Source organism: Brachionichthys hirsutus, chromosome 1 (genome assembly GCF_040956055.1).
Source record: "Brachionichthys hirsutus isolate HB-005 chromosome 1, CSIRO-AGI_Bhir_v1, whole genome shotgun sequence".
In the NCBI taxonomy this organism is placed as follows: domain Eukaryota; kingdom Metazoa; phylum Chordata; class Actinopteri; order Lophiiformes; family Brachionichthyidae; genus Brachionichthys; species Brachionichthys hirsutus.
This window is the reverse complement of record NC_090897.1, coordinates 68875-94985: the sequence shown is the minus strand read 5'-3', so window position 1 is coordinate 94985 and position 26111 is coordinate 68875. Positions and strand designations below refer to the sequence as shown.

The window sequence follows — 26111 nt, the reverse complement described above, 5'->3', positions numbered from 1 at the left end:
TAAAAGGTGTATTTTTAGGGCCGTTTTGAAGGAGGCCAAAGAGGTGCATGTTTTGAGGGCGGGAGTCAAACAGTTCCACCCTTAGGGGGCAGTATTGTAGAAAGATGTTGTGATCTAGCACTATATAAACAGAATTTAATTGAATTTAATTCACCGTTTTACGCAGAACCTGTATTTGTATTTATGTCCACTTGTTTTTTTCTCTGTCGCTGAGTAGCGCTATTTCCGACAGAGCCTGAAGGCAGCACTGAGCCTCCCAGCAGGCGGTGAGGGGTTAACGCGTAATGGGATGAGCGGCCATTGCGGCATCGACGGGACCCGCAGCGGCTTCCATCGAATCCCGGAACTCTGTCCCAACTTTACCTTTAACGTTTAAGGCAGGCGGAGCCGGACGAACTCTTAGCGAAGCTCTGACGTAGGAAGTGACGTCGGATGTTGTCGTTGTGTATATGGCAGGGGAGGATGACGTCGGACTGAACGAGAGGAAAGTCGCAGTCTGTGGACTCATGAAAGAAAAGCGAGTCTCTAAACGCGATTAAAAGGAGAGCCGCTCCAGGTAGGAACTCACCTGTCTGCTACCAACCTGTTTGTACAAGTCGAGCTGACGCCTGGGAGTTCACACCTATGCTAGCTTATGCTAGCGTGAACGAGGACACACCTAGCAAGGATTTCATTCTTATTTAATTACACCTACGTTACATCCTCTTTATTAGCAGCACCTGTGCTCGTTTACACCTGGCACTATTATTTTCAGGCTTACATATTTTGAACGTGTTCTTCAGACAAATTACTAGCTAGCAAATAGCAACGAGTTGTTTATTAACAAACATCAACTAGCAAGAATCAAGAAAAGTCGATGCTTGTATTTAATATCCGACAAAATAATCTATAAACGAGCAAAACTACGCCTGAATCAGTAACGTCAACAAGCTCACACCTAGCAAGCATCCACAGGTACTACTTCATGTTCCAGTACATTTGTTTGATGTTGCCTCATTGATTGCGTCTTTGCTGATTTAACTTATTTTTATACAATAGTGAAACGTAGTAAAATGTAGAATTATTCAAGCTAATATCAAAGTTTGAAGATGCTGCTGTCTTTAACGGGTATATGGGTCAAAACTAAAACACGCTTGTGTACATGAATAGGAGGCTTTTAAATGTCTTCTAAAGGTTGTTTTATTAGATACTGTTTGTCCATGGATGATCTCTGATCCTGTCCTGATAGCTGTATTTGGAACAGACGACGGCGGTTCCTGTTTCATTTCGTCTCTCATGCGATTCAGGAGCATCACTTGGAAAAAAGATGCAATATATAGATTTAATAGACTAAAAACAGCATTATAAATTGTCGAGCTTTAATTAAAAATGGTAACGTCATTATTAAAGAAACTCTTTTAGCTGTGAGGCAGCTAGATTTTTCTGACGGTTTAAGATGAAACGCTGTTGACGGTGAACTTCAGGAATCCATGACAAGCAGCAAGCTGACAGTCGGCAGCGGGGTGGGGCAGGCAGGTGGAAACTTACCCCCCTGCAGGCTTCAAAACCTGATAAGCAAGTGGAATGTCATGGAAGCACGAAATAAGTCCCACGCGGACCGTCAGCTCTGCTCAGGTAGATGCACCTTTAAAAACGGAACCTGTAGAAGGTCACATCTTGTGTAACTCCTCAAGGCACTTTGACAGTTTTCCAAAAGTACCAAAGGACATTTTAGAAGCGCTGCAGTGATCTAAAGTTGCATCTTACACAATGATTTTATTCAAAAAAGAAACATCAAGATGAATAAATAAGTTATGTTTAAAACTATTAAGAAAAAGCACAAATAAAAATAACTCAAATCTGTGCTAACGTGTGGATCTAAAATGTTTTGACATTTTCAAGTATATTGTTTAATTTCATTATCAGTTCATGTACGTATCGTATGTTCTATCTAGATTCTAGATTAATAGGTAGAATCACCACAAACTCGACCAACGCTTCTGTTTTTCAGCGTGTAAAGGAAAATTCAAATGATTGACGCTGTGACGGTCAAATGTATGGAATCTTTACATTATTCATATAGCTGTTATTTTACTCATTTCTACCGCATGTTTTAATAAATATGAGTGAGCATTGTATGTGGACAGAGAATAAAACCCCAGTTCTAATATTCGTTGCGTGTCTTATAGGGGTGTAACGGTACGCTAAAATTTAATTTCGGTTCACTTTCTTGAGGTGCTCAGTTTGCTTTTCGGTACAAAAAAGGCAGAAAAAGATTGCATTAAAAAAAAACAATAGAATTTGTATAAATAAATAAAAGCGACCCGTTTGGGTGATATTTCAAATAAATTAGAGTTTTTAAAACTATTGTATTGTAACAATTTAAAAATCGTAATAAATTTATTAATAAGTTAAAACTGTAAACTTTGAACACGAAGCAGCAACAGCCTGAATATGACAAATGGAACTAGTACTACTACTAACTATTTAAGCTTAAAGGTTTTAGCTAGAAAGATTAACTTAAACACATTTCCTGCAGAAAGCACAGATCTGGTTGCCATGACAACATCTCCAGCAGAGGAGAAAACCCGTCCACTAGCACCAGAGCTAGCTGGAACACAGAGCTAATGCTTTGCTAGTTTTGCTATGTGTGCACGCCTGCGAGCTTCCAGCGCGCCCCCCCGTCAGTCAATAGTGTCCGACACTCAGAGGCGTCCGTGCGAAAACTCCTCCCGGACTTTAGTTCTGCACGGAGCGCTTAGAACGCGCTACTAATACGGTTCATTTGATGACAAAAAATGCATAAAACCCAGCCGGTACGCAAGCGGACCGAACCGAACACGCAGAGCCGAAGCGGTTCGATGCATTACGTGCCCCGTTATACCCCTAGTGTCTTCGATGCCATGGCCTAAGACGGTCATGCTGGAGTTAATTATGAACAGCAGTGGAAGCAGGTTCTGGGTTCAAATGTAGCAACATGGCCAGCTTGAGCCGGTGAGTCCTGCCTGCGAGCCTCGGCGCCGGGTGAACTGGCGGGGAGGCGGTTCTGGCCCGGCGTGCTAGATGAGATGGGAGAGCAGCAGGGCTGACTCTGATCTGCCTTCATTTTGTTTTCGTTGTCTCCACCAGAGTGGTTTGTTGGGTACGTGTGTGAAAGTGAGTTTACATGTCGTTCAAAACTTTATAGATGAAACGGTGTGAACGTGTTTCCGTGTGTGACACTACAGGGACGGTTATACATGCTCTCATGCGGTGGGAAATGATTGGGAATTACTTGCCCTACCCTTTATTTCATTTGGTGCTGGGTAGTTAGCAGAATTGATGGATTTTTATGAATGAGTAGACAAGAGTCTCGGGAATAATCATCGTTATTTTTTTCCTTCTAACTTCATGTACACCTACAATGATCAGGCTAATATTACACAATGGCAGGTTTCCATGGCTGAGTCCCATTATTGGGGTCAAACTCTTCTGAGGCAGCTCTCAAGTCGACGTGGGTTACATATATCAATAAATGGACTTGTGACAATTTAAAGAAATCATATTGCATACAGGTAAATATTTGACCACATACAGTGTGACTGTCAGTCTGGCGGAGGCGGCGTGAGGCGGAGTCGGCGTGAGGCGGCGTGAGCTGTGCACCACAGCATGGTACATTGGGAGGCGCCAATCCATAAATCCAGCGCGCCACCAACATTTTAAGATTCAAGATTCAGATTTTATTGTCATTATGCTAACTAGCTAACATAACAAAATCGTGTGAAGGCCCACGGCTTAAGGCACTTTATAGGGACATAAAGCAAAAAATGATCATTTATACCGCCGGTGCCTTCCCGACTTGCTGAGGTGTGAGGTGTGAGGTGCCCTCCACCTGCTGGTTTATTGATCCACCTCCCAGTCGTCAGCCATGTGACGGGCTCCTCTGCAGGGTGATTTAATGCATGCTGCTTCGCTGTCGCTCCCTGTTGCTGCTGAGGGATATCCCTCTGTCTGTCTCTCAGGCCCGTGGAGACGAAAGCTGTCTTCTGTTGGACATCTGTCCACCTCTGTTTTCGTCTCTGATAAGGTGAGTTCTGTTGTCCTGGTGCTGTTTCTGCTGTATAATTGATTTTGTCTGCTCCTGCTCTCTTGCTATCGCTTCCTCTCCTTGTTTTTGACTCCTCCGAGCTGCCATTCTCTCTCTCTCTCTCTCTCTCTCAACCCAGCCGGTCAGACAGATGGCCGTCCACCATGAGCCTAGGTTCTGTCCAAGGTTTCTGCCTGTTAAACTGAAGTTTTTCCGAATCATTTACCGGCAAGGTCTTTGGAACGTAACTCCGTCGTAAAGTGAGGACCGCCTATATATAGATCCCGGCGGCGAGCTGTTGGTTTACATTAATCAGATTAAGGCCCGGGAGGAGACCACGGGAAAGACCCAGGACACGCTGGAGAGACTATGTCTCTCGGCTGGCCTGGGAACGCCTCGGGATCCCCCCGGAAGAGCTCGAGGAAGTGGCCGGGGAGAGGGAAGTCTGGGCTTCCCTGCTTAGGCTGCCGCCTCCGCGACCCGGCCCCGGATAAGCGGAAGAAGATGGATGGATGGATGGAGATTAAGGCCTGCTTTTTCCACTGGAGCTTATGAGGCCTGGACTTGGCGGCTGTGGCTCGGTTGGTAGAGTGGGTCGTCCAGTGATCAGAAGGTCGGTGGTTCGAATCCCAGCTCTGACTGTCTGCGCGTCGAAGTGTCCTTGGGCAAGACACTGAACCCCAAATTGCTCCCAGTGGGTCTGGCCGCACCTTGCATGGCAGCAGTCGCCCACTGGAGTATGAATGTGTGTGTGAATGGGTGAATGTGAGGCCTCGTGTAAAGCGCCTTGAGCACCGCGAAGCGGTGGAAAGGCGCTATATAAGTGCAGTCCATTTACCATTTACTCTCTATTTGTCACTCCCTCCACCTCCCCCTTTTTACTGGCCTGACCCAGTTCTCTATACACAAAGAGAAGCTCCTCCTGTCGTGTCATGACGGTCTCTCTGGGTGCTTTCACACTGAATAGAATAGAATAGCACTTTATTATCATTTCACACAGTGGTGCAATGACCTTCACCTTCACAATAAATAGTGAAGGTGAATAACAAAAGAACAAGAACAATACACGGGACAGAGCAGGCACGCATGCATGCATGTGCATGCGCACGCGGCGACCGGCAGCAGACTACAGTTAGAAAGTGTAACTGCTGTAAACCAAATTGCCCTCTGAGGGACAAAACAATAAAAAGTATTTAGTATTTAGTATTATGATAAACATAAAGAAACAGCATTAATGGCAGTAGATGCTCTGAATATGATTCAGTGTGCGTATGGCCCATGGGAAGAAGCTGTTTGACGGTCTGGTTGTGCGGGATTTGATTGACCTGAAGCGCCGTCCAGAGGGCAGCAGGTCAAAGAGGTGATGGGCGGGGTGTGAGGGGTCTCCGGTGATGGCCCTGGATCTGTTGAGGCAGCGGGAATTGGCTATGTCCTCCACGTGTTGACGACCCTCTGCACTGACTTCCTGTTCTCCACAGTCATGAGTCATGATTCTGTAAATGAGTCAGTATATTCTGCTGAGTCATGATTCTGTAAATGAGTCAGTATATTCTGCTGAGTCATGATTCTGTAAATGGGTCAGTATGTTCTGCTGAGTCATGATTCTGTAAATGAGTAAGTATATAATGCAGAGTCATGATTCTGTAAATGAGTAAGTATATTCTGCTGCGTCATGATTCTGTAAATGAGTCAGTATATTCTGCTGAGTCATGATTCTGTAAATGAGTCAGTATGTTCTGCTGAGTCATGATTCTGTAAATGAGTCGGTATATAATGCAGAGTCATGATTCTGTAAATGAGTAAGTATATTCTGCTGAGTCATGATTCTGTAAATGAGTCAGTATATTCTGCTGAGTCATGATTCTGTAAATGAGTCAGTATATTCTGCTGAGTCATGATACTGTAAATGAGTCAGTATATTATGCTGAGTCATGATTCTGTAAATGAGTCAGTATATTCTGCTGAGTCATGATTCTGTAAATAAGTCAGTATATTATGCTGAGTCATGATTCTGTAAATGAGTCAGTATATTATGCTGAGTCATGATTCTGTAAATGAGTCAGTATATTATGCTGCGTACACTCGCTTTCCAGTATGTCGTAAATGCGTCAACAGCCCAGTGCGTAAATCGACAGCCCCCTGTAACGGGGAACTTCACTCCCGTCCATCACGTTGATCCGTTGCTGTTAGGGTTACCACCACAGGTGTGTGTGTGTGTGTGTGTGTGTGTGTCCTCCCTCGTTTTCTCTGTAAGCTTAATATTAATATTAATGAAAATTCATCTCTTTCAGGTTTCCACCAGAAGCCAGCTGGATGTAATAAATATGACCTTTCTGTCTTTGCAGTCTTTTGTGTGGCTGCCATCATTCTGTGCTGCAAGTCTTACCCCAAAATGTCTTCCAATGGAGACCTCAGTGACCTGGGCACCTCAGACAGCTTTTGGGAGGTAGAGCAGCAGCACACGACCCTGACACGAACAGTAGCGTCTATAAACGATGGCGTTCTGGTGGGGGTCAGAGGAGATCTCGATGTTTCCTCTGTCGTCACCACCTTGTCTTCCATTGCAGCCGGGGAACTACAAGAGGACGGTGAAGCGGATCGACGACGGTCACCGGCTGTGTAATGAGCTGGTCAGCTGCTTCCATGAGAGGGCTAAGATAGAGAAGAGCTACGCGCTGCAGCTCAGCGACTGGGCCAAGAGGTGGAGAGGCGTGGTGGAGAAAGGTGAAGCGGGATTCGGGCTGCAGCAGACGAGTGACAGCTGAAGCTCAACGTAGGAGTAACAGTGTGTTTCTGCCTCAGGGCCTCAGTATGGGACGCTGGAGAAGGCGTGGCACGCCTTCATGCAGGCCGCTGACCAGCTCAGCGAGTTGCATCTGGAGCTGCGGGAACGTCTGGCAGGCGAGGACAGCGAGAAGATGCGCAACTGGCAGAAGGACAACTTCCACAAGCAGATGATGGGAGGCTTCAGGGAGACCAAGGATGCGGACGACGGCTTCCGCAAAGCACAGAAGCCCTGGGTCCGCAAACTGAAGGAGGTCAGTGACCAAGGTTAAAGGTCTCTTAAATGCTGCGCTACAGTAAGGCTTGCTGTGGGATTGGGTTCCTTGAAATGTCCAAAAGAGACTTTTTTAAAGGACGCTGTTTATCCTGCAGTGGTTTTACCTCAGTGCTTCTCAATTATTTTCTGTCACGCCCCCCTAGGAAGAAAAAAACACTCTTGTATCATTAACATACAAAGAAATATGAAAAAGAAAGAAATATAGATAAACTTACAACAAAGAATAACTTTATTACCATTTTTTTATCCTTAAACTACAATTTACACAATTAAATAATCAAATTAAATAACATCAATAAATAATAATAAATTAAAATTGATCAACAACATTAACTAGGGAGCACAAAATATAAAACACTTTAACCTACAAAACCAAAATGAAAAAGAATTGTGCTTTTAGCAAAATTAGGAAGTCAGGTCTTTCTTCTTCTCCCACCGGAGTCACGGTGAAGCCAAGCGCTACGTACGCTACGTACGCTACGTCATATTTCCTCGTCTTTGCTTTCGACTGACCTTCCTTTGTTTTATCATCTCCGTCTCTCTCCATCGCTCTTTTACTCCGTTAAATATTTCTCCACGCCGTCTCTTGAGGGTTTGTTTACAACCGCTCTTCTTCTGCTAATACTCCCTGTGCGCACTCTGACAATCAGGGCGCCACTGCCAACTACTGGAGTGGATGTGCAATTACACTTTAATCTCGTAAGGCAAAAAAAGCATTTTCTCTGCGGTAACAGGCGCCCCCCCTGACATCGCACCGCGACCCCCAAGGGGGGCGCGCCCCACCATTTGAGAACCACTGTTTTAGCTGTTCCATGCCAGCCAGCCATTTCTGAGGGCTTAAATCAGAACATGAAGATTAATGAGGTGTTGGAACAAATCAAAGTGGACTTGTGTGTTTGTGTGCTTCAAGGTGGAGTCCAGTAAGAAGAGCTACCATCAGACCCAGAGAGAGGAGTGGACGGCCTTGAGCAGGGAGACTCACGCAAAGGCCAACCCGACCAAGTCTCAGGAGGAAGTCCGCAAATTCACAGTCCGAGTGGAGCGATGCAGCCGGGAGGCGGAAAAAGTAGACCCCCCCCCCCCCACACACACACACAAAGAGTTACAGCAGTCCCATGTGTGCCTGCCTGGGCGTGTCAGTGGGTCCGGAAAGACATACCTGTGTACGACTTAAAGCGTGACTGGGCTTGTGTCCTCTGTTCTCTGTGCTTCGCAAACTTTACCTTCTGAAGACGTAAATTAATCAAAGCAAAACATGGAGATCCTGAAATGAACTCGGGGTTCAGCAACAAAGATTCTTAAAGGTCCATTATTATGAAAAACCCACTTTCCCATGTGTCTTGTTCCTTAGCAACCCAAAAACAGCTGAATAAACCACCCAGTGTCGTTTGTGTAGTTCTGTAATCAAGTACACAAACCTATCCGTTCCTACCCTCACCTGGTCGTGGGTCCAAGCGGCTGAAATGAGCTTCCTCCGTGGGGGGGCTGGGCTCTGGGAGACAGAAATGAGGGACGCTGTCCTGCAGCATCTGTGTGAGACAGAAATGAGGGACGCTGTCCTGCAGCATCTGTTGGAGACAGAAATGAGGGACGAGTCCTGCAGCATCTGTTTGACCAAAGACTGGTTCAGATATTTCATATGTGTCTGAGAACTGCGCTAACTTGTGGACAAAGGGTAGAACGTGTCTCCTTTAACACAACGTGTCCTTCGTGCAGCAGGAGGAAACGGTAGAGGTTATTTGGAGGTTCTTCTGAAGCATTTAAAACGATTTGTTTGTGTGCACCATCTGTATGGCAGGCAAAGGAGCGCTACACAAAAGCCCTGGAGGACCTGAACCGCTGTAACCCTCGCTATATGGAGGATATGGAACAGGTGTTTGACCTCGCCCAGGACGCCGAGCGCAAGAGGCTGCGCTTCTTTAAAGAAGTCCTGGTGGATATCCATCAACATCTTGACCTGTCCGCCAAAGATGGGTGGGCACGCACACACACACACGCACACACACGCACACACACAGATTCAAGCTTCTTCAGAGAAAAGGGGCTCGTTACACAATCGCATTAGTCAGAATGAAGGCATGCAGATCTGTCACAGTTTAGATGTGTGTATATGTACCCAGGAGTTAATGGAAAACCAAAGTTGTCCACTATCTTATGACCTCTGTTTAAACAAGCCAGTGTTACCATGGTAACCATGATTGGTAAAGTCCAAAGAGATCTTTGTCCATCTTCGATCAGTGATTAGATGAGATCTAAAATTACAGCTTGTCTTTTTATCCTTCAGAGTCGCGGTATGTAAAATGTGCAGACACTGTTCGCGGCTCCGCCCATTCATGAAAACCAACCAATCACACACATTGACTTTCATCCAGATCAATGTTCAGTTATTTAGGAGAATCTCATTGACGACTCAAGCTGCATTTCTTTGGGAGGCTCTCAGCTTGATTGGACGTAGATGAATAGATTTCACCTTCATATTGATTCTGTGTCATGATATCGACGACTAGAAAATGTCAAGATGCAACAATCTTATCTGGAATTCCACCGCTAAATGGAGGCTTGCCCTCAGAATAAACATCACAACAAACAACCCGCTATAGTAAATGATCCATAAATATATATCTGTAGCAGCCCTCCAAACTCAGAAACCATAATTACCTCCGCCTCGTTTGTCTGTCCGTCCGTCCGTCCGTTAGCAAGATAACTCAAAGTTCTGGAAGGATCCTGATAAAACCTTCAGGAAATGTTGGGAATGTTACCTGGAACAGGTGATTACATTCTGGCTTAATTAAACTTTTCCAGAAGAAATCCTGAATTCTGGATCAGTTTTAAATTTTCTGTAACATTGCAGTCACTGGAGCTTCAAATTTTGTTCATCAATATCTTGGTTGATTATTGACCAATGTTTATAGAATTTGATACGGTCGTGTAGGGCGGGCGTCTCTATCTCACCACCGATTTTCATCTGGTTCTGATCCAGAACGAGGTCAGGAACAAATATTACATCAACTCTGATTCACTTTGACTTTTCTTGGTTGGTGTATAAAGATACCGAGAACCATGTAGAGCGGGGGTCGGGAACCTTTTTGGCTGAGAGAGCCATGAACACCACAGTTTTTAAATGTAATGCCGTGAGAGCCGTACAATATGTTTAAAACTAAATACAAGTCAATGTGTGCATTTTATGTAATAACACTTTTAAAGTACAGTGAGTCTCTGAATTCTTTGTAATAATGCTGTTATGCTGTTTCTAATCAATGATGGATATTTATTACCATTAGTGCGACTTCTGGTGCTGCGTGATTTTGCTGATCGCTTTGTGACTACAAAGTGAAAAGTACGATTCCCCTCGTCTCTTTTTCTTTCAGCCATCTTCTCAAAAGGGTTTTTAAGTTAGCGAGCTGACAACGCGATTAAAACGAGGGCAGTTCACTTCCTGATCTCAGAACCGGCCGTTGGGCGGACCCTTTTGCACGTCGACGGTATTTGACAGCAAAATACAGCAACAACACTTGAACAGTGTCTCTCCCTGAACTGTGTTGCCTCGACGATTAATAGATAGATAGATAGACGCAACGACATGTATGCTTGCCACCTTCCCACTGAAATGACTGCTTTCACACTGTTTTTGAACACAGATCGACCGGCTATCGATCGCCATTTGTCCCTTTCCCAGTGAGCAGAACGCCGTATATAAGCCGGACTTCCCGATCGCTGCCTCATAGCGAACCGGCTTTCTAGTCGCCGGTGACCGTCGCCGTTTTGCTCTTTCGCAAAGTAGTGTAACGAAATAATTTTTTTATAATTAAAGACTTGTCTGCGAGCCAGATGCAGCCATCAAAAGAGCCACATATTTCAAATATTTCAAATGGTTTTTGCTTAATTATAGTTAATCAATACAATAATCAACATGCTGTCATAGGCCAGCACTGGTGGCGCACTGAGCTCCTCCCTCTCACTCTGATTATTAGTAATCTCGCTCTCTTCCGTGTAGTCTTGTGCTCTCTCTCCCTCTGTTTGTCCCTCTTTCTGTCTCTGTCTGCAGGTCCTTCTGTCCGTGGGGCTCCAGAACCTGGACCTGTGTCCCTCAACACTGATGTCCATATCGCTAGCATTAGCATTTATAGCTTTACATAGCAGCTCTTTGTTTCTCTCTCCCTCTCTCTCTCAACCCAACCGGTCCAGACTGATGTCCGTCAACTATGAGTTTTAGGTTCTGTCCAAGGTTTCTGCCTGTTCAAGGAAGTGTTTCCTTGCCTCTGTCTCCAGAGGTCTTGCTCTTGTGGATCAAGCTGGGTTCTGGCTGGGTTCTGTCGTTTCCTGCTAATCCTGTAAAGTCCTTGAGATGACTTCCTGTTGTGATCTGGTTTTATATAAACAAAATTGAATTGAATTGAATTAATTGTGCCTGAAAACATGCCCTATAGCCAGGATGAAGAACATGAGACGTGCAGGTGAAATGATTGACAGTCTCTTCATCCAATAGGTTCACACGCCTGTACCGGGACCTGGATCAGACCATCCAAGCTGCCAATGACACCGAAGACCTCAGGTGGTGGAGGAACACTCATGGACCCGGCATGTGCATGAACTGGCCACGGTTTGAGGTGTGAACACACACCATGATTCTGTGATTACTTTAGAGGGCTGCAGTAGTCGTTTAGTGTCTCTTTTCAGGTGAGACTGAGGCCATGTTCACACCTACTGAGTAAAAAAAAAAAATGAGTATCCTCCCCCTCCGCTTGGAAAAAATATTGCATCCACACGTAACCGCAACAGGGCGTTGTTAAACACATTCATCAGTGGCGTAGTTCCCCAAACCCTGTCCATGCAGAACGCTCCATCTCTCGTCGTCCCGTTCGCAGAACATGGACCATGGGACCGACAAGGAGGCAGAATCGCTCCTAAACCTAGTATTGGAACATAAAGTCAACAAGTAAGCAGTAAGCGATACGTTTTGAAGGCATCCGTGCTGTTTCTGAACGTAAACACAGCATTTGTTGTCGCGGAGTGACGATTCTAAACATAAAACTCCGTTTACAGGCATCCAGGCGCAGATGCGTAAACAGAGTTTTAAAAGATCTTCACTTTGGCCGGAGTTTTCAAAAACCTTCGGGCCAAACCGTAGAAACATATCTTTGTTTTTGGAGATACCCAGCTACGTGAGGACACGACCTGAATACTAAACAGGCCTCTAGTAAAAGCCTCGTTGTGTGACCGCAAGCGCTGAGTGGGTTCAGGAATGTCTGGACACACACACACACACACACACACACACACACAGAGTCTGCAGGTTTCATCTGGACTCTGCAGACCGGAGCTCCGAGGACAAACAAATATTAACAGAATGAGAAGAGATTCTGGGAAACGGACGGACGAACAGATGTGAGTGTGACGCCCTTGAAGACTAAATGAACGACCTTCTACAATTGAAGGCTTCAGAATGCTGCTCAGTGCAGCCGGCCTCTTCCTCAGCTGGATGTGATGAAATACTGGCACATATTTTCTCAAAATAAGATGATCGGATACTTGTATGATTAAGAGTGCCCTGCTTGACCTCATGTATCCATCCATACATCCAGAGGTCACTGAGCACTCCATCAGGGTTTACCTGTTGTTCCTCACACTCAGCTAAAAGCAAAACCGTCATGTTGTTGGTCTCACACTGTTAAAAATGTTCTGTGTCGAGGCCTTAAATAAGAGTGAAAAGCAGCTAAATGAATGTTTTCTCATTGTGGTCTTCATGTTAAAGTCAGTGAGACATCTTGTATGTCCGGATTAGGGTTAGGGGCATCTTCATCTATTTTTGTCTTGAACATTTTTCATTACAAGCAGCAATATTTGAATAGGGTTAGGGTTAGAGGACTGCATCGGTGTTCCTTTTCCAGTTCAGATGTACGCTGAGGTATTTGTAAGTGTCCACAATTTCAACGGGCTTACCCTGGAGGACGACTGACCTACAGTATTACTGCAATCTAACGTGTGGTTTTATTACGAGATACGAGACAGACGGTAGCGGCTGATGGTGGCGTACAGAGGAGGGAGGGTACGTAACGCGTTATGCAGTAATTGTACCTTACAGGTACATAAACGTGGACATTAGTTCTGCCTCTGGAAGGCTTTGTGTTCTTGACCGAATCCTTCTGGTTGAGGATTGTACGTATCGTCCATGTACTCTGCTCGTACTGGCGCGTCCCATCACTTACGGACACCACTGTCATGCTGATGGATAATTTCATGCTTGATCTCCATCGTCATCATCGTCTTTTCTCCACTGAACGAGTGAAGCGGTTACTAAACGTCACTGAGGCTAGCTGGGAGCGTTAAAGACCTGCTCTGCTTCATTCCTCATCCAATCATGTGTGTGAAGGAGTGGTCTCCAGAGGCGAGTCGCTCCATCAGCAGGAAGGGGCGGGGCGGACACCCTGAGGACAACGTGGTCACCCTGACAAACATCGTCTCCTCAGGTGGAGACCAAGTGCCACCAAGTCCCATCACTACGAAGCTCGGCAGGTGGGACGTGTTTACATCCTCGTCAGGTGGTTTAGGAGTAAACAGTTTACTAGTACTAGTAACCGGGTATTTGTGCAGCCGGGTTAGAGTCTGTCTGTTTCCAAACTCGCCTTCCTCCTCTGATCCCCATCAGACGTCCACGATGAGGACGGCTGTGGTTGCTAGGAGATGGACAAAGAGCTTCTCTAAGTTTATTAGAAAATCTGAGTGCAGCAGAACACGAGGGGAACCAAGGAAGCCTTTATAAGTGATGTAATCAGTTTATTGATGAGCGTCTCAACAGCTGTTCCTCCTCGCAGGGGGAAAGATTCCTCCTCAGACTGGTCAGACGACGACAGTCCGAAGAAGAAGGGGCTCGCCGTGAACGGCGTGAGGGATGAGGAGGACCAGGTAGAGGTGGTGCGAGTCCGAGCGCTCTACGAGTACACGGGCCAGGAGGCCGATGAGCTCAGCTTTGATGCAGGTATTTACACTGACTGATGAGAGGAACCTTTGATCTGAATCAGAATCCGTTAGCAGCAGGTACGCAGATCAAGGTTTAGGTGTTTACCTGCGATACTCGCTTCAACACACAGTTTAGCGGCGAGAGGACGCTCGTCCTCGACGGCGTTCGTCTCATTCTGCACCCGTCGGGCCACGTGCTGGAGGACGCTCGTCCTCGACGGCGTTCGTCTCATTCTGCACCCGTCGGGCCGCGTGCTGGAGGACGCTCGTCCTCGACGGCGTTCGTCTCATTCTGCACCCGTCGGGCCGCGTGCTGGAGGACGCTCGTCCTCGACGGCGTTCGTCTCATTCTGCACCCGTCGGGCCGCGTGCTGGAGGACGCTCGTCCTCGACGGCGTTCGTCTCATTCTGCACCCGTCGGGCCGCGTGCTGGAGGACGCTCGTCCTCGACGGCGTTCGTCTCATTCTGCACCCGTCGGGCCGCGTGCTGGAGGACGCTCGTCCTCGACGGCGTTCGTCTCATTCTGCACCCGTCGGGCCGCGTGCTGGAGGACGCTCGTCCTCGACGGCGTTCGTCTCATTCTGCACCCGTCGGGCCGCGTGCTGGAGGACGCTCGTCCTCGACGGCGTTCGTCTCATTCTGCACCCGTCGGGCCACGTGCTGGAGGACGCTCGTCCTCGACGGCGTTCGTCTCATTCTGCACCCGTCGGGCCGCGTGCTGGAGGACGCTCGTCCTCGACGGCGTTCGTCTCATTCTGCACCCGTCGGGCCGCGTGCTGGAGGACGCTCGTCCTCGACGGCGTTCGTCTCATTCTGCACCCGTCGGGCCGCGTGCTGGAGGACGCTCGTCCTCGACGGCGTTCGTCTCATTCTGCACCCGTCGGGCCGCGTGCTGGAGGACGCTCGTCCTCGACGGCGTTCGTCTCATTCTGCACCCGTCGGGCCGCGTGCTGGAGGACGCTCGTCCTCGACGGCGTTCGTCTCATTCTGCACCCGTCGGGCCGCGTGCTGGAGGACGCTCGTCCTCGACGGCGTTCGTCTCATTCTGCACCCGTCGGGCCGCGTGCTGGAGGACGCTCGTCCTCGACGGCGTTCGTCTCATTCTGCACCCGTCGGGCCGCGTGCTGGAGGACGCTCGTCCTCGACGGCGTTCGTCTCATTCTGCACCCGTCGGGCCGCGTGCTGGAGGACGCTCGTCCTCGACGGCGTTCGTCTCATTCTGCACCCGTCGGGCCGCGTGCTGGAGGACGCTCGTCCTCGACGGCGTTCGTCTCATTCTGCACCCGTCGGGCCGCGTGCTGGAGGACGCTCGTCCTCGACGGCGTTCGTCTCATTCTGCACCCGTCGGGCCGCGTGCTGGAGGACGCTCGTCCTCGACGGCGTTCGTCTCATTCTGCACCCGTCGGGCCGCGTGCTGGAGGACGCTCGTCCTCGACGGCGTTCGTCTCATTCTGCACCCGTCGGGCCGCGTGCTGGAGGACGCTCGTCCTCGACGGCGTTGGTCTCATTCTGCACCCGTCGGGCCGCGTGCTGGAGGACGCTCGTCCTCGACGGCGTTCGTCTCATTCTGCACCCGTCGGGTCGCGTGCTGGAGGACGCTCGTCCTCGACGGCGTTCGTCTCATTCTGCACCCGTCGGGCCGCGTGCTGGAGGACGCTCGTCCTCGACGGCGTTCGTCTCATTCTGCACCCGTCGGGCCGCGTGCTGGAGGACGCTCGTCCTCGACGGCGTTCGTCTCATTCTGCACCCGTCGGGCCGCGTGCTGGAGGACGCTCGTCCTCGATTGATTTTTATTATCTCAAAGCACTTTTCAGCAGAGCAGGAGAAGATGGAACCGAACTTGTCCCACCCGAGCTGCACTTTGGTGAGGGAGGCGAGGAAAGGCTTCCCTTTTGCAGACTCCTAGTGGACGGACATCCGCCCGGACCGGTTGGGCTGAGAAGGAGGGAGAGAGAGACTGATAGAGAGACAATCATGCTGGGGGAGCAGCTTGAAGGTGGCTGACCGTAACAGGCTCAACAAACTCATCTGAAAAGCCAGTGATGTGGGGGGAGGAGGTGGGCAGGGGGGTCTTGTTGGGACCCCCTTTGAGGAGCAGCTTCAGTGACAGACTTCTCCTGCCTAAACGTCTCGGTCCTTGTTTTCGATTATCTCGGGGGGCTTTAGACGGGCTCGTCGTCTGACCCGTTTGCCCTTTGAGACCCTGATGGGATTACTTCTTTGCATTTAGCGCCGTCAGACAGATGTTTGAATATAAATGTATTTGTTATGTAAATATATCAAACTGAGGTCAGATCATAATTGCAAATATAAGCTTACTGATAAGATAAGTGTGTGTTTAGCGCTTCAACCCACTGCATGAGGTGTGAGATATGACATCGTCATGACATCGTCATTAACATCCTGAATCCTATTGAAGTAAATCAGATGTTCAGAACATCTAACGCAGCTGGATGGTTGAACAATGCTGACTGTGCGGTTTATCCTAACTATCAAATATCAAATAATGCAACACTTCCTTCACTAAATCAAAAGTAAGGAACCGAATGGAATCGTTTGGGGGGGCTCAGTCCATCTGTTGTAGCTTTGTTTTCTTAATGAATCATTTCTGACCTCTTCCATCCTGTTCTCTCCAGGCGAGGAGCTGCTGAAATTGGGCGAGGAAGACGAGCAGGGCTGGTGTAGGGGGCGGCTGAGCAGCGGCCAGACGGGTCTGTACCCCGCCAACTACGTTGAGGCGGTCGCTTCCTGATGGCCCGGCCAACGGCTACGAGTCCTCTGAACGCAGGCGACTTCAATCTCATCTCCTCGCTGTGTTTTTTTGTTTTCCTTGTTTGAGTTGTATTTTTAAAAACTGCTGGCGGACGGACAGTTTAATCGCCGTGTGTCTGGAAAACGTTTCTGGAGGCCTGAGAACAGGCGGCAGAATCAAGCATCGACACAAGATGGCCGTCTCTGATCAGACGACTCACTGGCATCACGGAGAGGACAAAGCGTGGCTGGAGCGACCGTCTCCATGGCTAAAATATTAGTCGTTAATCAGCTGTCCCACAGGATGTGCTGCTTCTTGGGAACTTGTTTGCTTTCCTGCAGAGTTGGCTATAATGGATTGATACTCATTAATTAATTCTGAAAGATTAGAAAACATACATTTCTTGTGATTTATGATTTCCAAGATTCTTTTCAGGAAGAAACATCTAAAGCTAGCAATGCTACTGGTGGAAGGAAGCTTCAGATTCTGTGAAGGCTAGATGATAGATTTGGAGCTTTTGAACAGAGCTCGGCTAGTTTTGCTAAGCTAGCTTTATATTTGCTGTAGGGACAAAATGCTTGTGTTAATCTTAAAATCTTGTGGCAAGGAAGTTGATTCCACAAAATATATATTCTTTAAAATGTAAGTCTCATTAAATAAATCAACTCACTCAGAGTCAAATAAATAAGTTGCATCTTTGTCCAGAGAGGAATAAAACTCCCGAAGTGTTGGACGGTCTTCTCGGCTGCCTGATGATGACTTGTGCTCTGAAAGGTCTCCAGTAAAGCCTCCACCCGTTCAGCCTGATAGAAGGCCTCGGCGGTGTAGCTTCCTAATCTCTTTCAGTTGTTTTTACTAAATCAGCTGATTTTGATCTTGGATGTTGTTTCTGCCAGTTCCTTTTGGAGTTTTTGTAAGAGCAGGATTTGTACCCTCTGCACTTTGTTTTGATATACTAATCGTTTTCCTTTGTCGGCTACCACAGGAAGAGCAGATGTGACTGTTGGATTTAGCTTATTGTTATTTTGGAAGGTGGATTGTTGCTGTTCCCAGTTCAGCCTTCAACCTTCTAAAACGAATGATTCTTTGTGCAGTTTCGGGTTTTTCCTGCTTTAAGGAACAGCTTATCAAACGGCGGTCATTACCTGATGCTAGCACTTTTAGCTTGGAGCCTTTTTACTTTATACAACGAGTCCCCATTTTGCTCATTTGTGCAGGTGAACTCTGATTCGCTGTTGCTGTGAAGGTTTTGTGGAATAATAAGACACGGTATAGGGGTGAGTATGTAAATGGTTTATTCCATTTTTGAACTGAACTTTGTGTTTAAGAGAGGCCCTTCTTTCATTCATCTAATAACATTCTATCTAATAAATATATTAATCATCACAGTAGTAGGATAAGTTGGTTTTAGGTCACGCGAGGACATGTGACGTCACGAGAAGACCATGTGACACGTTTGAGGAAGAAGAGGGAAGTGGTCGCACTGGGCACGTCAGACTTCAGCTGGCGACTGAGCTGCTAAATTGATCATATATTAATGATCGACTCCCAATCAGACCGAGCTGCCAAATTGATCATATATTAATGATCGACTCCCAATCAGACTGAGGTGCTTCCAGAGACAAAATGACGGCCGCGGTGTTTTTCGGCTGCACCTTCATCGCCTTCGGCCCAGCCGTAGCGCTTTTCCTGTTTACCATCGCTCGGGAGCCGCTGAGGGTGATTTTCCTCATCGCAGGGTAAGAGTTCGTTTATGTATGCATTATGCATTCATGGGTTCGAGTCCCAACAGGAGTAATCCTGTTACGTTGCTGTTGGCTTTAGTTCAGTCCAGCTAGCTTGCTATAGCTAGCAAGCGGCTTCATTAGCTAGCTGCTAGCGCGGATGCTCTATTTATTTTGTCCTCTTCGAGCAGTCTGGCGCTATTCTGGTGGTTCTCTGACGTCCTCGGAGACTAGTTAAAGACAGGTAGACTAGTTAATGACACGCAGACTAGTTAAAGACGCAGACTAGTTAAATACATGTAGACTAGTTAATGACATGTAGACTAGTTAAATACACGTAGACTAGTTAATGACATGTAGCCTAGTTAATGACACGCAGACTAGTTAAAGACGCAGACTAGTTAAATACATGTAGACTAGTTAATGACATGTAGACTAGTTAAAGACGCAGACTAGTTAAATACATGTAGACTAGTTAATGACATGTAGACTAGTTAAATACACGTAGACTAGTTAATGACATGTAGCCTAGTTAATGACACGCAGACTAGTTAAAGATGCAGACTAGTTAAATACATGTAGACTAGTTAATGACATGTAGACTAGTTAAAGACGCAGACTAGTTAAATACATGTAGACTAGTTAATGACATGTAGACTAGTTAAATACACGTAGACTAGTTAATGACATGTAGCCTAGTTAATGACACGCAGACTAGTTAATGACGCAGACTAGTTAAAGACAGGTAGACTAGTTAATGACAGGTAGACTAGTTAATGACGCAGACTAGTTAATGACATGTAGCCTAGTTAATGACACGCAGACTAGTTAAAGACGCAGACTAGTTAATGACACATAGACTAGTTAATGACACATAGACTAGTTAATGACACGTAGACTAGTTAATGACATGTAGACTAGTTAAAGACGGGTAGACTAGTTAAATACACGCAGACTGGTTAAAGGCACAGATTTAGCTTAGCATCTCAGCCAAAGACGACGCTATAGCCTTTTTTGGGCGGTGAGGATGTTCCTCTGGCTTTCAGAAGAATGGGTGGCGCTTTACATTCACCCATTCACCCATTCACCCATTCACACTTCAGTAAGCGACTGCTGCCAGGCCCACTGTGACACATAATGATTATTCTTATCCGGGTTTACAATATTTCTGTGGAAGACAAGTCGTGATGTCGAAAAATGTCAGGATATTACAAGGCCAGGCATCCTGTCGAACATCGGATCTTTGACACGCAGGTTTACGATCGCTGATGACCTCAGAAGGGACTAGAACATCGGGTGACCTACAGCTAGTGTAGACGGAGCGGTTTACAGGAGGCTGGTGACCGTAAGCTCTGAGGAGAGCGTGGAGCCAACCGGCATAGGCTGGTGGTGAGGAAGAGGAAGAGGACGAGGACGAAGGCGGGGCAGAGGACAGTGGTGTGTGAGATGACTAGTGGTGAGGAAGATGAAGAGGACGACGGCAGATCAGGTGAGACGACAGCATGTTGGAGTGATGAAGGGTAGAGATGGGAAGATGGAAGAATTAATGGATGAAGAACATGAGAGAGAACAAAGGGGAGGAGAGGAACCTGTTGAGGACCAGGAAGTGAAGAAGATGAGCGGTGAAGCTAGAAAGGTGATGGTGCTGATCTCCGTTTGTGTTTCATCACCTTGATAAAAATGTGAGCGTGCGTTCTGCGGCTCCTCCTCTTTATTTCTCGGTGAAAATTGTCAAAAATATTTTAGTGTGTGGTAATTAAACTCTTGAGCCATCCGACCCTCACCTGCCGGTCGGTCTCCGTTCCGACCCTCACCTGCCGTGCGTGTGCCCCCCCCCCCAGAGCGTTCTTCTGGCTGGTCTCTCTGCTGCTCTCCTCTCTGGTCTGGTTCATCTCGGTCCAGATCAGTGATAAGGACGTGTGTGTGTCTCTGTGTGTGTCTCTGTGTGTGTCTCTGGGTGTGTGCGTGTGCCCCCCCCCCCCAGAGCGTTCTTCTGGCTGGTCTCTCTGCTGCTCTCCTCTCTGGTCTGGTTCGTCTCGGTCCAGATCAGTAATAAGGACGTGTGTCTGTGTCTGTGTGTGTGTGTGTGTGTGTGTGTGCGTGTGTGTCTCTGTGTGTGGGTGTGTGTGTGTGCGTGCCCCCCCCCCAGAGCGTTCTTCTGGCTGGTCTCTCTGCTGCTCTCCTCTCTGGTCTGGTTCGTCTCGGTCCAGATCAGCGATAAGGACAGTGCTGCTCAGCAGAAGGGCCTCCTCGTCTTCGGCGTGGTTCTGTCCGTGCTGCTCCAGGAGACCTTTCGCTTCGCCTACTACAAGCTGCTGAAGTGAGTCGCCGTTCTGGGATCTGTCTGATGCGGTCCATCGTTCTGATTATTGCTTATCGCCTGATCGTGAGCCGTTTGCTTGTTTCAGGAAAGCAAACGAAGGCCTTCTTGCTCTCAGTCAGGAGGAGACCATGCCCATCTCCATACGCCAGCTAGCCTACGGTACGGTGCCACGTCTGCTCTCACGAGAAGCCTTCAGTCGGGATGTTTGCTCGTATCTTCTGAAAGTGATTCCTCTGATTCTCCTCACACCTGATCAGGGAGATGCCGAGCGGTGGAATTGATCGGTCCCCTGCTGTTTTGTTTCAGTGTCTGGCCTTGGCTTCGGCTTCATGAGTGGGGCCTTCTCAGTGGTGAACATCCTGGCTGACTCGGTGGGGCCGGGCACGGTGGGGATCCACGGAGACTCTCAGCACTACTTCCTGTCCTCAGGTAGCAAGGCCCTCAGGAATGTGCAGCTAGTGCCTTTGATGTTTAGCTGTGGATGGCTGATGCAGGTGAGGGAAGGTGAGATGTACCATCCTGTCTGTCTGTAGGTTCTAGGCCATCCAAGAAGAGCCTGTTTAAGCTGGCAGCACCTTGCGTGGCCACAGGCGCCCTGTCCAGTGTGTGAATGGGTGACGGTCCATTTCCTCTCATCCAAGAGGCCTCCTCGGTTCTGAATGACCGGTAGAGGGTCCAGAACTTCTACATGACGATTCGGAGTTGTGTTTAGCGTGAGTGAGTCCGTACATATTGCTACGTACGCCATCAGAGTAACACGATCCACAGAAAGGGGAGGAGGAAGACGAGAGGATTCTTCTCAGACGCCGTGTCGCTAAGAGAAAATATCGGGAAACGGCGGTGCCAAAAGGCCCAAAGCTCCTCGACGGCTCTCACTCCGCTTCCAAGGCCTTCCAGGCGTGAAGATTGACCACTACATCCGACGAAGCAGTGGACACGAGTCCCTCACTCAATTTATCGGACCTTCTCAGACGCTGTTCCTCCCGCTCCAACTGAATTTTAGCTGTCTCCGTTTTCCGTAGTTCCCTTTCTCTCTCAAATTTAACGCACTTTTTCCTGCTCCATTTGTAGGATAATTCATTCTTTCTGTTGCTCAAACGTTAATTGTAGTCGATTAGTTTTAACAGACAAATCATCCTCCGCCCTTGCTATTTTAAGCAGTTGCTTCTTAGTGTAGAAATCTAATAAGTCCAATGCCGGAGCTTAATAAAACCATCTATGTGAGCCGTTTTTATTTTATCCAGTCCAAGAGAATTTCCAACAAAACACTGCGTGCAACCAGCCGATCGAAAGGTGTGAAATCCCCGTATCTGCCCAACTCGACGCTAAACGTAGCCCTCGTGCTCAGAGGTTCTCGTGCACGATATTCCATCGGTACAAGATGGTGCCGTACTCGGACCACCACCACCTCACAAAGAAAGAAGCTCCAGTTTTAACTAGATGCAGGATTGACCTCTGTCCCCAGGTGCAGCTCAACCGAGCGGCTCACCTGAGGGTGGGGGGCAACGACCCTTCACCTTGTGGCTGCTAGGGCTGCGTTCTCAATGACTCCTGGTCGTTTTGGGTCCTTTGTTGGTTTTCTGCTCCAACAGGAGTGAGAGTATCTGGACTGAGGAAGACTCTTGGATGAGCGATGGACCGTCCGGTCGATTGTTTCTGCTCTTGATGCATGATCTATATGTTCTGTTTTTTCCAGCCTTCATGACCATGGCCATCATCCTGCTTCACATGTTCTGGGGCGTTGTCTTCTTCGACGCCTGCGAGCAGCAGCGCTGGTGGGCCGTGGCCGCCGTTGTCATCAGCCACCTCATAGTTTCCTGTCTGGTGAGTATAGTGAGCGAAAGGTTAACGCTGTGAGGGGGCGAATTAAAAGAGGGGTCCCCCCCCCCAAAAAAGACACGTTGTGATCATTTTCTTTGTCTCCAAACCATTTTATGTAAGAAATACATTCCAAATGTTTTGTTTGTGTGCAGACCTTCCAGAACCCGGAGTACGTTGCCAGCCTCGTTCCCACATACGTCATCTTGTTCCTGATGGGGGTCTGGGCATTCTACTGTGCCGGGGGTTCACTCAGGAATCTCAAACTCTGCCTCGCATGCAAGGACAAGGACTTCCTGCTCGCTAACCACCGGGCCAGATAACGCAGCCCTCAATCCAAAGAGTCCACTCGAGTATGAATACGTCCCCCCGCCCCCCGGTTGATCTGCTGGTTCTCTTGATTTCGTGTACGTCTTGTTATGAGGTTCTGCTTAAAAATACATTTGTCGGGCTGATGGTGTCCCTGCTTGGTTTCCTCATGTGCTAAACGGAACGACACGTGACCGGACCTGCTAAACGCGTTTTAGGACTCATCGTGTACATATTCTAATGTTTCTGACAACTGTCTTCACGTGTGGCTTTATGAACAAAACTGTATGCGTGTGTACGTGCAGTCGCATGAAAATGTTTGGGCATCCGTGACAATGTGCATTATTTTCATGTATAAATCACTGGTTTGTATTTTTATTTATTTAACCAGGTAAATTAGTCCTTTTTCAATAACGACCTGGGCCGAAGTTGCATGTTTTTGGTGGCAGTCAGCATCAGCAACTCATTTTGATCTGTCGAATAACTGATTGACGCAGCAATATTTCACGATGCAATAGCCATGAAGAAGAAATAAGGGGCACCCCAACAGAAAATCACAACATTCGGTAGCGCCTCCTTTACCGGCCGCTGGTGGCTTCCTGTAACCTCTGAGTGTCTGGACTGTGGGCGAAGGTCGACGCTTGAACGTTACTCTCAAGAATTCACTGATGAGTGGAATCCACTTTAACGAGGTTCCCAGTTCACTATGTTCCTGACAGGTGAGATCTCCAAAACCATAGCGGTTTTTTGAGGCCCCAATGTCAAAGAGAGGGCAACTTGAAATTGGCCATGTTGGATGCGCCTGTCTATTAAGGGCAATGCTTCATGAGCTCATCAACTGGCTGCTCCGGTAGGTTCACGTATTCATGTCAACAAAATGATGCAAAGTCCATTTTTAACATCTTAATGTTGCTACACTAAAAGTCTTTGTCTGGAAAACACCCCAGCACTCAGCTTTTATTAGAAAATGAATGACATGCCAAATTAAACTGGAGAGGAAATAGAACATCAAGCAAATATTCATATTTCACTGTCAGATGCCCTGAGATGTCCAGTTATTACCTGATTTACCTTTAAATGCATAGTCGGCTACTTCATCAATCATTTGGAACAGATTCTGTGGCACAAGCGGTGCAATGCTAGCGATATGGACATCAGTGTTGAGGGACACAGGTCCAGGACAGAAGGACAGAAAGAGGGACAAACAGGGAGGGTAAGACCCACTTCTAGAACCGTCGTAGACCTAATCCTGACATCGGGCAAATCTAGGATCAATGACAGTGGTGTCATCGAGTGCAGTCTAAGTGATCACGACATGATCTTCTGCACTCGAAAAATTCATAGACCTGCAGCCCATTGATCCACAATAAACTGCAGAACCATGAAGCATTACTCCCCAGAAGCTCTAACAGCGCTGGAGGAAACTGATTGGTCTGAAACTTTAAACTCCGCCTCTGTCGAGGGGACCTGGTCTTCCTTTAAATCTGCATTTCTGTCCGTAATCGATAAGATAGCACCCATAACAGCTGTTCGGGTCAGAGCCCGTACAGAACCTTGGATGAAGGGGGAAATATTGAATGCCATCAAGCTCAGAAACAAATGTTACTCTGAGTACAGAAAAACCAACAACGAGGAACTACTGGAAAAAAGCAGAAAACTACGCAATGAGGTTAACAAAATGATAAAAAATGCCAAAAAGAATTTCTTAAATGAGAACATTGAGGCAAACAAAAGCAACCCCCAAAAACTGTGGGAGGCCCTAAAACAATTAGGCTGCAGCAACAGACTCCAAACAAAAACCAGTAATATCTGCATTAACTCAAGTGGTTCGCTCCAGAGCGACAGGTTGGTGGGAGGAGCTAATTGTTTTAACAGCTTTTTCACCACTACTGCCCCCTGTTGGTCAGCAAGCCCCCCCCGCATTCAGGTCTGTATGGTTCTGACCACATCCGTTTCTCTTTCACACCTGTAAACACTGTTGAGGTGCTAAAACACTCTTTGCCCTTCAACCCAACAAGGCTTCGTGAATTGTTGTAATCCAGTCTGGAAGTTACAAAAACACGGACAACCTTTTCTGCATCTTTTCCGGTCCAAGGTATCTCTAATATATATGTAATGAATTTGATTATAAACACAGAAGTAAGGGGGGGAACCAAAATGTAAGTTCCGCATGTTCGTGTACCCCCAGGGAATAAGATTATTGGCGCACTCCGTGAGCAACACAAGGCGCACAACCGTCGATGCCCGCGAAGGGACAAGACGTAAGAACCGGACCGATAAATTGGAAAGTAATCTTTTAAGAAGTCGTTAAACCTCATCTTTATTCCCGTGGAGTCTCTGTGGCCAATGAAGTACAGTTTATTTGCTTTTCTCTCTTAATTAGTGTTCACGTGAAGCCAATTAAGCCTGGGATTTATAGTTGTGCTTATTTGTTTCGTGTGCATTTATGTCAGTTCTAATCCGTAAATTAATTTAAATCTTCATATTTTATCTTGTTTTAGTTCTGACGTCATTGTTTGGGTTGTCCAAATAAATGGCTGTTAAAACCCAAGAGCGACGTTGATCCTTGGTTGGACTCGACAATAGGTGCCCGATCAATGAGTTAACTGACAGAACAGCGTCTTTGGTTCCCGTTCTTTCCACGCCCATATGTGCATATTTCATGCTAATGAGCAGGTGCACCGCGCGCAGCGCGCCGCAGAGGGATTAGCCGGATGGAGCGGCGGAGGGAGCAGCGGGAGTCCAGGTGATGCTGTCCAAACACGGCTGACTAATGGATCCCCACCTAGGACGGAGCTGGAGAAGAGTTTTCTACTTATTACCTGTGTGTTTTACCCTAATCGATCAAGGTGAGTCTCCGCCGTTGGAAACAGCAGACCTAATCTGCCTCTTCTGATTAAAAGGAATAGTTTCCTGTTTATAGAGTTACATTGAGTTAATCAGGAACGAGCAATCGAAGGGTTAAAGTGTCACTTCCAATCATAGAGATGTGTTTGAAGATGCATCAAAGCATTTACCTGTCTCGTGTCCTTGATTTCAGCACACCTGTCCCAGGCTGTTGGGAGAGGGAACCTTACCAACTGGGGACAATTGAATCAGTGAGTTCCTTCTTTTTATATTT

The 26111-nt window shown here is 47.4% G+C and overlaps 2 protein-coding genes across 3 annotated transcripts; both read left to right on the top strand.

Moving 5' to 3' along the window:
* The first annotated feature begins 422 nt into the window (after positions 1-422).
* pacsin3 (protein kinase C and casein kinase substrate in neurons 3) lies at positions 423-18167 on the top strand. Of its 2 annotated transcripts, XM_068744577.1 has the most exons (10): positions 423-556; positions 6391-6491; positions 6613-6769; positions 6848-7083; positions 8017-8172; positions 8905-9080; positions 11593-11713; positions 13477-13619; positions 13919-14082; positions 16701-18167. In XM_068744577.1, the coding sequence occupies exons 2-10, from the start codon at positions 6438-6440 to the stop codon at positions 16814-16816; spliced, it is 1323 nt and encodes a 440-aa protein (XP_068600678.1). In that variant the 5' UTR covers positions 423-556; positions 6391-6437; the 3' UTR covers positions 16817-18167. The 2 variants fall into 2 exon arrangements, with proteins under 2 accessions (XP_068600678.1, XP_068601330.1); XM_068745229.1 differs by lacking the exon at positions 423-556 and having other exon boundaries at positions 6369-6491.
* Positions 18168-18281: 114 nt separating this feature from the next.
* Positions 18282-23991, top strand: aph1b (APH1B gamma secretase subunit). The gene is made up of 6 exons (XM_068738464.1): positions 18282-18555; positions 20690-20860; positions 20949-21022; positions 21170-21292; positions 22560-22687; positions 22837-23991. The coding sequence occupies exons 1-6, from the start codon at positions 18443-18445 to the stop codon at positions 23002-23004; spliced, it is 777 nt and encodes a 258-aa protein (XP_068594565.1). The 5' UTR covers positions 18282-18442; the 3' UTR covers positions 23005-23991.
* Positions 23992-26111: the final 2120 nt, after the last annotated feature.

What these genes read in the sequence shown, in the direction of transcription:
- aph1b (XM_068738464.1), top strand. Translation starts at nt 18,443, where the DNA reads ATGACGGCCGCGGTGTTTTTCGGCTGCACCTTCATCGCCTTCGGCCCA. An exon ending in GTGATTTTCCTCATCGCAGG is followed by an intron (nt 18,556 to 20,689) that starts GTAAGAGTTCGT and finishes CCCCCCCCCCAG; the next exon opens with AGCGTTCTTCTGGCTGGTCT. An exon ending in GCCTACTACAAGCTGCTGAA is followed by an intron (nt 20,861 to 20,948) that starts GTGAGTCGCCGT and finishes TGCTTGTTTCAG; the next exon opens with GAAAGCAAACGAAGGCCTTC.
- pacsin3 (XM_068744577.1), top strand. Translation starts at nt 6,438, where the DNA reads ATGTCTTCCAATGGAGACCTCAGTGACCTGGGCACCTCAGACAGCTTT. An exon ending in GAGAGGCGTGGTGGAGAAAG is followed by an intron (nt 6,770 to 6,847) that starts GTGAAGCGGGAT and finishes TTTCTGCCTCAG; the next exon opens with GGCCTCAGTATGGGACGCTG. An exon ending in ATCACTACGAAGCTCGGCAG is followed by an intron (nt 13,620 to 13,918) that starts GTGGGACGTGTT and finishes TCCTCCTCGCAG; the next exon opens with GGGGAAAGATTCCTCCTCAG.